We start from the raw sequence: 12,287 nt of genomic DNA, 5'->3' as shown, positions 1-12,287 counted from the left end.
GCTCATGACATTCAAGGATTCAGAGGGGCAGGTGGCCAGGTAGTTAGAGGAGCTCCAGGCTTTCGACATCAACGTGGAGCACAGGGCTGGGGCACACCACACCAATACATACACCCTCTCACGCCACCCATGTGCTGCAGATGGGTGCTGCTACTGAGAGGAAGGAGACTGTGCTGCAGTTCGACGGTTGGAGGAGTTCATATGCCGGGATCTGCAGACAGTGGGCTTGGCAGAGTGGAGACAACACCAGGTGCAAGACAAGGACCTACAGCCTGTATTGCAGTGGGTGGAGGCACAGTGGTGGCCACCGTGGGAAGAGGTGGCAGTGTCCTCCAAAGCAATTAAAGGGCTGTGGTCCCAGTTTGGGTCTCTGCGCCTGAGTCAGTGTGTACTCCAGCGGGCGTGGAAGGAACCAGCAACAGGGGAGGAAAGGTGGCAGGTGGTGGTCCCCAAGGACCTGCGGTAGGCAGTGCTGGAAGCCATGCATGGAGCCGCAGGGTCTGGACATTTTAGTGTTTCTAAAACACTCTTCTGTCTCCACCAGGGCTTTTACTGGGGACAGTGCAGTAGAGACATTGAGGACTTTTGACATTCCCCCAGGTCCTGAGTACGCCAGGAGACTGCAGGACCGCCTCGATTCAGCCCATGTTTTTGCCCGGAAACAGCAGCTAAGGTCCAGCGTGAGACAAAAACGCAACTGTGACTTGAGGGAAAAAGTGAAGCACTTTCAGGCTGGAGAGTAGGTCTGGGTTTACAACCCCCAGCGGAAAAAGGGCCGGTGCCCAAAGCTCGACAGCCAATGGGCCGGACCATGCAGAGTATTGGAGGAGGTGGGTGTGGTCGCCTACAGGGTGCAGCTACCTCCCAACAGAAGGAGAGTGGTGCTCCAATGAGACAGACTGGCCTCTTACAGAGGGGTCTCTTCTCAATTTGCATCTGGGACACGGGGATCTCCTCCTCAGCCTTCCCCCTCGCGCCCTGCTCGCTCACTGGCCGGCACCCCTGCGGTACAATGGAGCCAGTTCCTCATGGACCCCACGACACCCATGTCCTGGTCCCAGGACCCCCAGGGCACAAGCTGCCCGCCAGAGACTGAGTCGCTCCCCTCCTCCTGTGTGTGTGTATTTCTCTTCAACATCCCTTTGGCTGAAGCGTGTGGGTGTCAGCCATAAAAGGCTTTTCATGGTACTCAGTTAGGACTTAAAGTGCCAGGAATATTATCATTTACAGACAGTGATTCACCTTAAAGCCATGACTATGGAACAGTTGCTGAGTCGTCTGTATTACTGGTAACAATTTCACCTCATTTCCCAAGACTCTTTTAGGTCTGGGGGAGTGCAGCACGTTTACTTATTTTACTTGTGTGATAAAAGTCAATTCTCTGACATTCTTTACTCTTGGTGTAACAATTGTACACTAATTGTAAAGAGTTATTGGCAAATGGACTCACAGCAATATTTTCAATGTAATATTTGCCAACTTTAGCTAAGCTTAGCCACAATAAGCAACTGGTCATACCAGACCAAGTATGGCTTGTAGCAGCAAAAGCTGAGTGGATTGAAATGAGCAATTTCTTTATGAATTTAACATTTGTTTGTCTTTTTCTCCTTGAAATATTATATACTTTACGGTGGCACAAACCCAAAAGGTCTGCTGGAATCACTGGTAGATAAATATAGAATTATGGGACAATTTTTGCTCAATGTTGTATGAGATCTTTTTTCTTTTCATAGTCTTTTTCCATACTAACATACATCAAGTATATACAAACACCAACATTTCCATAATGTGCAATATGAATAATTCAAACACAGCGTTAGTGCTCACTCTCTGTCTCACTAAATGTTTTTCAAGTAGCAACACCCACAACATGAAGGGCAACTGATTCAGAAAGGAAAGCATTTGAGGTAAATGTGAAGTGCTCATTATTGAGCAAATATAATATAAAAAATATTCATTCATCTTGAATGGAATCAAGGCATAACAAAAGAGCCATCATGAAACGACACAAGAACACTTCAGCGCATTGATCTTTAAAATAGATTTTATTTACCATTTTGTAATTCAACAGTTTACGATATACAGCCGACAGGACTAAGACATTTCAATGGATTTTGGCCCTAAAGGTTGAAGAACAAGAAGAACAGACATGGTTAGATAGATAGACAGATAGATATGATAGAGGATACCAGAAGAACTGTGTTCTCTTTTTCTCACTTGTGCTTTTCCTCTCCACTCCCTCCATGAAACAATTTACATTGGCATAGCAACAACACAGCATTTGTCCACTGACTCTTGGACAGTTTCTTTCAGCCAGTTCACTGAAAATGAGAATTTTTTTACCGTACCGTTGTTTTCTTTTTTCAGAATGGAAGGATACTTTGTTTTTTTCCTCCCCCTGTTGCTTGTACAAAAGAAACAAATGATTTCCCTAAAGTGCTGAAACATAAGAATATGTTTATATGAGCAGTAGTAAGAAGTTCAAGAGGTAATGGTCTGTAATTTACAGAGAACTACAGACACAAGATAAAAATCAAAGTTTTGTCTTTCAGTTCAGTAGAGCAGTTTGTGCTGTGAATTTGTGTAAAAAAAATGGTCCAAAGCTTCACATAGTTCACGTTCTTCAACATCAGCAGCCACTTAAGTGTAAGATCAGGGTAGGCAATAGCATATTAGCATCTGAAGACATGGCTGAATTATTAACTTCTCTCAGTTGTATTTTTTTTCAGGTTTCCTGGAGGACTAAAATGGTCTTAGTCTTTTGGTAGCCAGATAGTTGAAGGTTTACTTTACCAACAAGAGAAATCAAAACATAAAAGCAACTGGGCCCTTATCTGATACATACATGTCCTAATTGCCTAAAATGTCCATGTGATGTGAAACAATGTGATGTTGTGATTATGCATTAGAGCTGCACAAGAATGAAAGTGTGAGTTAATGGGTCCTGATGCTATTTCGGTCTTGGTGGCAGAGTAATTTTGGCGTTTTGATTTTGCTGATTTTTTTAAAATTTTGTAATAACTACACTACTAGATAAAAAAGTGTTTGGGTTAAGGGCCACAGAATATTAAAGGTAAACAGTGATGTACGACTGTTGCCACTGCACTGTGTAAGATATATACTTATATATAGCCTTAAAGGGCCAGTGTGTACAATTTGGCGGCATTTAGAGTAAAGGTTGCAGATTGCAACCAACTGAAAGTTCTCCCGCGTGCCAAGCATGTAAGAGAACTACGGTGGCCAACGAGAATGGTCCTATCCAGAGCCGGTGTTTGATTTGTCCATTCTGGGCTACTGTAGAAATGGTGCAACATGGCAGTCCCGCTCCACGAAGGGCTCATTCTAAGGTAAAGAAAATACTAATTCTTATTTTCAGGTGGTTAAACATGAAAGAAAACCAACTTATTACCATTTCTGCCAGTAGATCCCCTAAATGGTACACAGTGGCCCTTTAAGTCCATGTGATACTGTTGAATAAAAGCATCATCATGTAGCTGCAGCCGCCATCTACACCAGAGCTCGCCGTAAAAACGAATCATTCTTTTTGTAGTTCAAGTTTCGATCCAAAGCTTTTTGTTTGGAAATGCTATGTTTCATATGAGCTGGCTTTATCTTAATATTTCAATGAATACAACTTCAAAAGCAAACAAAAAAAGTAGTGGATAAACAATGATTAAAATCTGAAGATAAAAAGTAGTTTTCTTTCTCTTCTTTTAGTACAAAATGTTTTTTTTCTTCTTAAAAGATAGACTATATCATTAGCAGAATAGGACTTGGCTAGTTCTGATAGGTTAGAGGTACACTGACATCAATACTGACACTACACCTGCTCTTTATGCAGGCTCAGCAGTAAGAGCTAATCCACTACACACAGAGTACACAATACACCCGACGTCGTCTACATTACACTACAAGAAAAGTGACAAAATCAAAAAACAAAATGAAACAATACCCGCCCTTCTCCCCGCAAAAACACACTTAACCCCGCCCTCGAGATAAAAGCAAAGATAAACACGCACATACACACAGTCCGATTATATATTTTTTTACATTACTGTACAAAGGGAGGAAGAGCTGTGGGGCCAGCAAGGATGGCAAGAGTCGGGATGTATAGAGTGAAAGCATGGTAACATGGTGGCTAAGCTTCACTTACTACAGCATGAATACACAAGACAGGCAACTGCACATAGGAAATGGTCTGAGCTACAAACTGTCCCAATATGCACTGAGAATAATAACTTCACCTTTTTTCGGTGATTAAAACCTCACTTAGAAAGTGTAAAACTCCTTAGATTGGAATTTCTACTCAGAGGAAGCAAGGTGATAATGTATGGTTTCAAAGAGCACCTGGTTTTGCAGTAATTTGATGAAAAAAATAAACACTATTACAATGTGTGGTAAAAATATTTCATGAGAAAAACCATTAAGTCAAAATGGATCGAAACAAAAGCTACAATTCTCCACTTATGTGAAGAGCCGGTGTATGTTTCTATAACCTTCCTGTAAAAAAAAGAAAGAAAAAAACCTGGGTAGGAATGTGTGCTTGTTTCAGAATGCTCGCTGTGCTTATCAAGATTACTCTCACTATATTTCAGCTTCTGTGCTTATCAAGATTACTCTCACTATATTTCAGCTTCTGTGCTTATCAAGATTACTCTCACTATATTTCAGCTTCTGTGCTTCCTTGACATTTTCAAGAGGATGCCTGGCGTCTGTTGGGCTCTTTGTATTTAGTTCACTGTTCCACCTCTGTTGTGCCTTTACTACCCTGAGTGTCAGCATCACCCCATCTTGTGGATGAGTGGAGCAACTGCATCTTTATGTTGAAACCACTCTCCTCTTCTGAGGAATTGTGGGGGAATAGTCAGATTTAAGTTTGAAGCTGTTGCTTCGATATTTGTAAAAATTGTTGAAAAACCTGACAAGCATGAACACACATAAAGGATAGTTCAGCATGTTGGGATATATACGCTTATTTGCTTTCTTCCTGAGAGTTAGATAATTAAGATTTATTTACTCTCATGTTTGTATGCTAACTATGAAGCTGGAGCCAGCAGCTGGTTAGCTTAGCTTAGCATACAGACTGGCAACCAGCAGATGTTTTTGTGTGTATTAAACAAACAAGATAAAAGGTGTTAATTAGTAAGCATCAGAGGTGCTGGAGGAAGTTTCGTTACCTTCAGACAGTCGGCCTAGCTGTTTCCAATCTATATGCTAAGCTAAGCTAACCAGGTGCTGTTTCCAGCTTCATTTCTACCGTACATACATTTCAGCTAACTCTCGACAAGAACGCAAATAGGAGTATTTCACAAAATATCAAACTATGCCTGTCTCTATCCACATGCAAATACGTGGTATACAATCTTGTATATTTTGAGAATATATACTGTATGTTCCATGCACACACTGGTATAATAGCCCTCTAGCCACAGCTCACAAACAAAGAAAAACTACTGTGTGAAGAAACATTACAGCCAGAATTGATGCACCCCCCCCCCCCCGACTGTGCAGCTAAAAGCATCTCACTACCACCTGAGCAAGCGTCCAACATAGCATCTCAGGGTGGAAAGACAACGGATCACGTGATCTTCACACATCTTTTCATGTATTTGTTCAGTAGTCAGACTGCCATACGCCTCTGCGACCACACTAAAAGTTGTCCCGGATGCTTTCCAGTCGGGACACTTTTTTTTTAGGAAAACCCAACCCTGCATGCTAGAGAAACAGGCCCCTCTCTGTCCTGTCATACCCTCCAACAAAATGACGACAACAAATCAAGTCACAGATGAGGAATAGTAAACATGGTTAATTGTGATTCTGTAGTTTTTTTTTATTATTATTTTTGTCCAAAATAAACATATGCTGTCTTTATAATTATTTACTAAGTTACTTTACAATAATGAGAGGTAAAAAGGAGAATTCTACTGAGAGAACGATACTATACAGCTACATTTAAATCTACATAACTCATTTAAGAATCTCTTTCTGTATTCTTCGGGGAACAAGCTGCATCTCTCTGCTCTCTGTCTCTTCACCAGGCCCAGCACAGCTTGGCTCAGAGCTTTAGAGTAAATGCCTGTAAATACATTAAAGGTTCCACTGACTGTAAGAGACTGACACCGTGCCAGTCTTGGTAAACTATATATATATATATATATATATATATATATATATATATATATATATATATATATATATGTTACCAAAAACATGTGCAGGACTCAGGTAACTCAGGTGCTTTTGGTAACATGCCTTAATGGGGCAGATTGCTACGACCCACGGGAGACAAAGACCACGACACACTCACGATCCTGTCACTGGCTACGTCCTCTAACTCGGATCCTCCTCCGTAGGCCACATCCCGAGATGCATTTCACTCAAAAAGATTGCCTGGAAGACTTAAGGAGAGATGGCACTTCTACATACAGCGTTGCATCCACCTGTTTTGTGTGTACGTGTGGGTGTTTTTTCGACAGTGGGGAAAGTTAGGTGGTTTCAGGTCCCTATAATCTTGAAAGGCCACCTTAGTCGAGACAAAAGTTTCCAAAGGCAAGGAACAAAAAGTAACCACAGAGTTTAACTTGGACCCTGAGAAATGGGAACTGTCGAAAAACTGGAAACAAATGCTTGTATGTGTGTGTGTGTGTGTGTGTGTGTGTGTGTGTGTGTGTGTGAGAATGCGGAGGCAGAGACTACAGCACCGTTTCAACTGACATTTCTCTGCTGAGTTTTCAAACTTTCAGCATCTTTAATTGGAAAAAGTTACGAATGGAGGACATTTCCACGGAAAATCCGCCATGTCAGTCGCCATCTCGGGTGTTGAATGTGTGTGCTCTATCGAAAAAAGAAGAAGAAGAAGCAGCATAACAATAACAACAGGCTTAGTATTAAGCTGAGATCAACTACGGTTGAGGTCACTGTGTGCTGTAAAATGTACAATAGTGTGAGTGTATGGGTGTGTGAATGAGTGTGACCGCCTCTTTTCCCTGGCCATTGAATTGAGCCGATTTCTTCGCGCGCCATCGAACTGCAAATGGCCGGCTCATTCACAGTTCACTCTGCTTCTCTTTATCACAGCACCACTGTATATCGCATCGCAAGTCTCCTGCTGTCAAATCACTGCTGCTAGAAAGTCCCCGATCCCACACAGACCCAGCTAACAGAATAAAGGAGAACATGGTGCTGCATGCACAAAACAAACACATGCAGCCTCACAATCTACTGTACCTTTAACTGCATATGAAGATGACATGTACAAGTTTTACAAAAAAAAAAGAAAAGAAAGGAAAAACAAACTGCATTATTAAATTATGTGGAACAAATTAACAACCCACACCCATGCACACGCTAACATACACTCAAATCTTTTGGATGACGACCCAATTTTTTTTCTTCCTTTCGCTTTTTTTTTTTCTTCGTTTATCTAGAGACAACACGCAGATAGATAGATAGAAGAGGTTAGGATAGATATAATAAGCCCTTACAATATGTAAAGGTCTCCAGCGAATGGGATCTCCCCCACAGAGGACTGTGGGAAAGTGGGTTGAGGATGGAAGAGAAGGGAGGAGAAGGGAAGAAGAGAGGGAAGAGATGGCGGGGCACGGAATGGGGGGGGGGCGTTCCCGGTTAGCACTGACAGAGCATGGTGCCGTCTATGCGCTGGGGTTGGGGTTGTTGTGTGTGTTGGTGGAGCCGTTGCTTCCCTGGATGGTGAGGCTGATCTCATCCCTCCTCTCCTTCTCCTCCTCCTCCTTCAGCTCCTCCTTCCGCTCTTCCTTCAGCTCCTCCTTCAGCTCCTCCTTCTCCCTGAGGGGACGAGACTCCACCGTGTCTTCGGAGGCCATAGGGGCGTAGCGGCCTATCCGGTGCTCCTGCAGGGCAGGGCCCCACGATGGATGTGGCTGGCAAGCGAACTTGAAGCGCTGAGCGAGACAGAGAAAGAGAGACACATCAGTCAGAGCTGCTTCCATGTGAGGGGAAACTAATCGACTCAGGACTAAGCTGGAAGTACAATATTTAATATACCAGTTTACGCAGTCATGATGTAAATGTGATTACAAATACCAGCTCCAAAAACACTTGATGAAAAATGTCAATAGTTTAAAGCCTCTAAACGTCAGCTGACACTTCAAATAAATTTGACACCTCTTTAACTCTTCCACTGCACACACTTCAGCTACGACTGATACTGATACTCAACTTTACTACTTCAACTGCTTTCATCTGTTACACTTCAACCGTGCTACCAGCCGCTACACATCAACTGACAGTTTAAATACTTGACATGGACATTTTAACTGTCGTCACTTATCACATACCAACTGACACTATTTAAAGTGCACACGCTTTAAGTTACTTCGACTTCAACGGGTAATTCAACTGCTTTTAGCTCTTGCTCCTTCAACTGCTTTCAGAGTTTATATACACACTGACTTTACCTACAGGGCTTGCAACAAAACTTTCAGACCAAGTTTTGTGTCAAGGTAAATTAAATCTAACGTTATCATGTGTTCAAATGTAATCTTGTAAAATGCAGTTCTCGGCGTTCTTGCATAAATACAGTTGTTCGAAGGAGATGTTTTCACAGTAATATAAAATAAATATTAGAGATTGAATTGTTAACACTAGCTTTAAGCAGCATATAACGATACAGAATTAAAACTAGTAATGAAAATACTTTTTCCATCAATAAAAATACAATCTTTTATTTCCTATTCATTTGAATTGTGCGTTTTAATGCAAACAACCACTATAGATGATGACTACAACTTAAAGTAAAAGGATAACATTTTGACAGTTAACGGTTGTTGATGGTGAAACAAAAAGGCAATCACGGTTAGGCTGTAGGCCAGCCAGGCTTCCACCTAACCCTTCGCACTACAGTGCCCCTCCGCACCCTGCACTGGTACTCCATAACCTACAGCACACACTACAAGCCATCCACCAAGCTCTGTTACTGCATCGGCTTGTTACTCCCTCATTACGAAGGGGTGCCTGGCCACCGCTCTACAACAGCTCTACCTACAACTGTTTGCTGTCCTGACTCCACAATTGTGGAACAAAGTCGTCATTGACATCACGGCAGCAGAAACTCTCCACATCTTCTGTCGTAAACTGAAACTAGAATGAAAATAAAACTACAAAAGCGCACTAAGCAGAGTGCAGATCTACAACTACTACTTTTTCAGTCCTGATAGCGATACCTGGGCCAATACCAATAGTACCGATCTGATATCAGTGTTTAATTAATAAGCTGTGTGCTTATTATACTTATGTATAAAAATTCAAGCACCCAAAATATAATGCAGCTTAGTGCAGCAGAATGCAGGATTAGCAGTGACAGACACAGAGATGCACACACATGCACTCACTCAAGCACACCGACAACCAATCTCATTATCTTCCGGGGTGTCTGTACCTCTCTGAAGGTGGCCCCTGGGGACCTTGAGATCTTGTAAAGGGCATAGGCGGGTATGCAGATCACCGAGGACATAGCCATGGAGAAGCCGACAGCCAGAGACCAGCCGGGATACACGTAGTCATTGTAGGTGATGGGCTTGTACTGGATCACCGTGAAAATCAAGATGAACTACACGGACAGAAGAGAGACGGTGAATGAGTAAGGGCGTCATCATTTAGAGCACGTGTCTGAAAAAGCTGATGGAAATGAAACTTTTTTTTAAAAACACAGAGAGGACAGAGAAAACAAAAACAATTAAAAATGTATATTTAAATGTTTTTCCTTCAATATCTGTAACTGACATCCAACATACCATAGAAAGAGGATCATGATGTTACACTATTTTATCCATTTGACAATATTCTGTAAAAACACCCTTAGGATATACCACGAGAATTACACATAAATCATGAAGCATTCCACATCCAAGAAATGTCTGCTGTTGCTATGGTCAAAGTAAAAAATCATTACTTCCTGTACGGTTTATCAAAAGAAACTAACATTAAATCAGTACAGGTGAAGTCACTGGAGACAGCAGCATAGCAGTCCGTTGTTTAATTTCAAAGATGCAGATAATTAGGATTATAAATCATGACAGTTCCCAATAAGAATTGAGTTTTGTCACAGTTCTAGCAGAGGCACTGCAGAGCAAGGCATTAATCTGAGTGGTGAAATGAAAGTGAGAACAAAAAAACGCCTGAAATCTGACCAGTAATCCACAACAATGAATTTCTTGGTTGGCCCAGCAGCTTAGTGGGCTAATGCGCCTGCTTGGGAAATGCCACATTGATATCAGCTGCATGTGTCCATTTCCCTGTCCGAAAGATTTGCTTTTAGAAGTTTGCACAGAAAACAAAGCCAACAGTAGCCGGACAGATTAGTGTTGATGATGGCGGCTCAAATGTAGGTCAGGTCCCACACAATGCATCAGCAACGCGGAAAAAGTTTAGAACCGCACGCTCAGCATCCTTCAGATCGCTGCATCAACGCGTGGCTTGTTTTCCCGCAACAATCAAATGTCGACTCCGTTTTTGCGGAAGGCCGAAAACATGTTGTGCAGCAATTGTTGCGTTCTGATTAGAGGTTCAATCCCTACGACGGTGGTCCCGGGCGAGCAGGCGTGTTTGTGTTTGTGTGCGTGTGTGTTCACTTACAGAGATAATGACAGGGGAGATGAATCTCCAGCACACTTTGAAGAAGAGAGGAGGAGGGAAGCCCAGCATCATCTCAACGTCTTTAAAGTATTTTTTGTGGCCTGCCATCAAAACAAAGAGTTATCCAGGGAAAGTCCAAAGGTGTGCATTCAAGTTTGATCACTTTACATTCTAATAATCACATACAATATATATATATATATATATATATATATATATATATATATATATATATATATACACATACAGTACATATGAGTCAGCGTGTGGTCTAACTAGTCCCTTTACCTCAAGGTAAACCTTACCCTTCATTTTCCATGACTAATGCAGTGTTCACCTTAAATTACCTACAGTCTAAGTAGGCCTGCCACAGTTTCATAATTCAAAATGTATTCTCGCTTCAGTACATAGGGCTGCTAATTTCAGGATGTACTCCAGTCCACTGTGCGCTAATAAAGGCGGAGTCGTGAATCATAGCATGAAAGCAGAGTAAAGTGTGAATAAGATAATGGAGTTTTTATATTTGAAGAAGTTAGAACAACTGATTGCAATGTAAACACACAAAGTTTCCTTTTTGCTGTGGGCTTATATCAAACTGTGGGTCTGTCTTCAGCTTGCGCTGATTTGAATTCACTCTTGATTGGATGAAGAGAAACTGCTGCAGAGTGTTATAACAAAGGTAAAAGAAAAAGTCCTTGTAATATGAATACCGTGTCTGTGCCTATATAAAAAGGCATAGCTGTGTTATCTCGTGCTATAGTATGTGTGTTTTTGTCATTTTTCTTTGCGAATATTCAATTTAAGTTGTACAATGAAGCTCATATTCCTTGAATTCAAAGACGCTGGATCATTTCAATAATGATTAATGAATTCATAATAATTATTGGTTATTTAACTTTTAAATAATAGAAGTAGCAACTCTTAATGAACTTATGCACCTGTCCCCATCTTTTATTTCAATAAAACCCCTGATGCTTTCAGACTCTATTATAGCTGCCCTTCTCTCTTTAGGGAATTTCATAATTTCATAGTTTATGTGTCACGGCATATTGTCTTCTTTAAAAAATGTGAGGTCCATGTCCTAAATTCACTTGAGTGCTAAAAACAGCAACATAGTCTATTTCCATCCTTACCATAGACATACATGACGCAGATGCACATAATGCAGGAGATGACGACCAAAGAGAAACTAGCAGCATAATTGTCCATCAGTAGCAGCCAATAGATTCCCGCCTGCGCACAGAAAACACAGTCACAAAGTCACCTCCATGACAGAAAAGGAGTTGCGTACAAAGACACGATCTGCATGTGTTTGGGACTTACCCGTGTCGTTAGTGGCACTCCCAGTAAGAATCCAATTACGGCCACTGACAGTGTGACAACGGTCTTGTTCCGGATGATCCAGTCCGTACCGATCTCATCGACAACGGCCGTCACCAGGGTCTCCAGCAGACAGAACTACCAGAACAGGGATGAAGGCTTTATGAATTAAATTAAACGAGAGACGAGTCTGGACTGCTCAAATGTCTTCTTACATGATGAGAATGAGGGTACCAGGAATGTCGACAAATTGGAGTTGTTTTTTACGTTAACAGTTTACACACTAGGGGACTTCTAACGTCATTCAAAGCAGAAAGTCTGAAATTTTAGGAGGAAAAAGTTCCGCATTAACT

The 12,287-nt window shown here is 41.6% G+C and overlaps 1 protein-coding gene across 5 annotated transcripts in view; it reads right to left on the bottom strand.

The window, feature by feature from the left end:
• Positions 1 to 2,026: 2,026 nt before the first annotated feature.
• Positions 2,027 to 12,287, bottom strand: part of slc6a9 (solute carrier family 6 member 9) — a 74,724-nt gene continuing 64,463 nt past the window's right edge. For all 5 annotated transcript variants that reach the window (XM_068737883.1, XM_068737880.1, XM_068737881.1 and 2 more), the window contains 5 exons: positions 11,938 to 12,072; positions 11,748 to 11,847; positions 10,615 to 10,715; positions 9,419 to 9,589; positions 2,027 to 7,922 (listed from right to left, as the gene is read on the bottom strand). In XM_068737883.1, the coding sequence (XP_068593984.1) occupies positions 7,653 to 7,922; positions 9,419 to 9,589; positions 10,615 to 10,715; positions 11,748 to 11,847; positions 11,938 to 12,072 (777 nt within the window). In that variant the 3' untranslated portion in view covers positions 2,027 to 7,652. The remainder of the gene's footprint in view (positions 7,923 to 9,418; positions 9,590 to 10,614; positions 10,716 to 11,747; positions 11,848 to 11,937; positions 12,073 to 12,287) is intronic.

This window comes from Cebidichthys violaceus, unplaced genomic scaffold, assembly GCF_023349555.1.
Source record: "Cebidichthys violaceus isolate CVI_PGR_0920_01 unplaced genomic scaffold, fCebVio1.0.p SCAF_8, whole genome shotgun sequence".
Classification (NCBI taxonomy): Eukaryota; Metazoa; Chordata; class Actinopteri; order Perciformes; family Stichaeidae; genus Cebidichthys; species Cebidichthys violaceus.
Note: the sequence above shows the minus strand (reverse complement) of the source record. Positions and strands in the feature narration are given on the sequence as shown.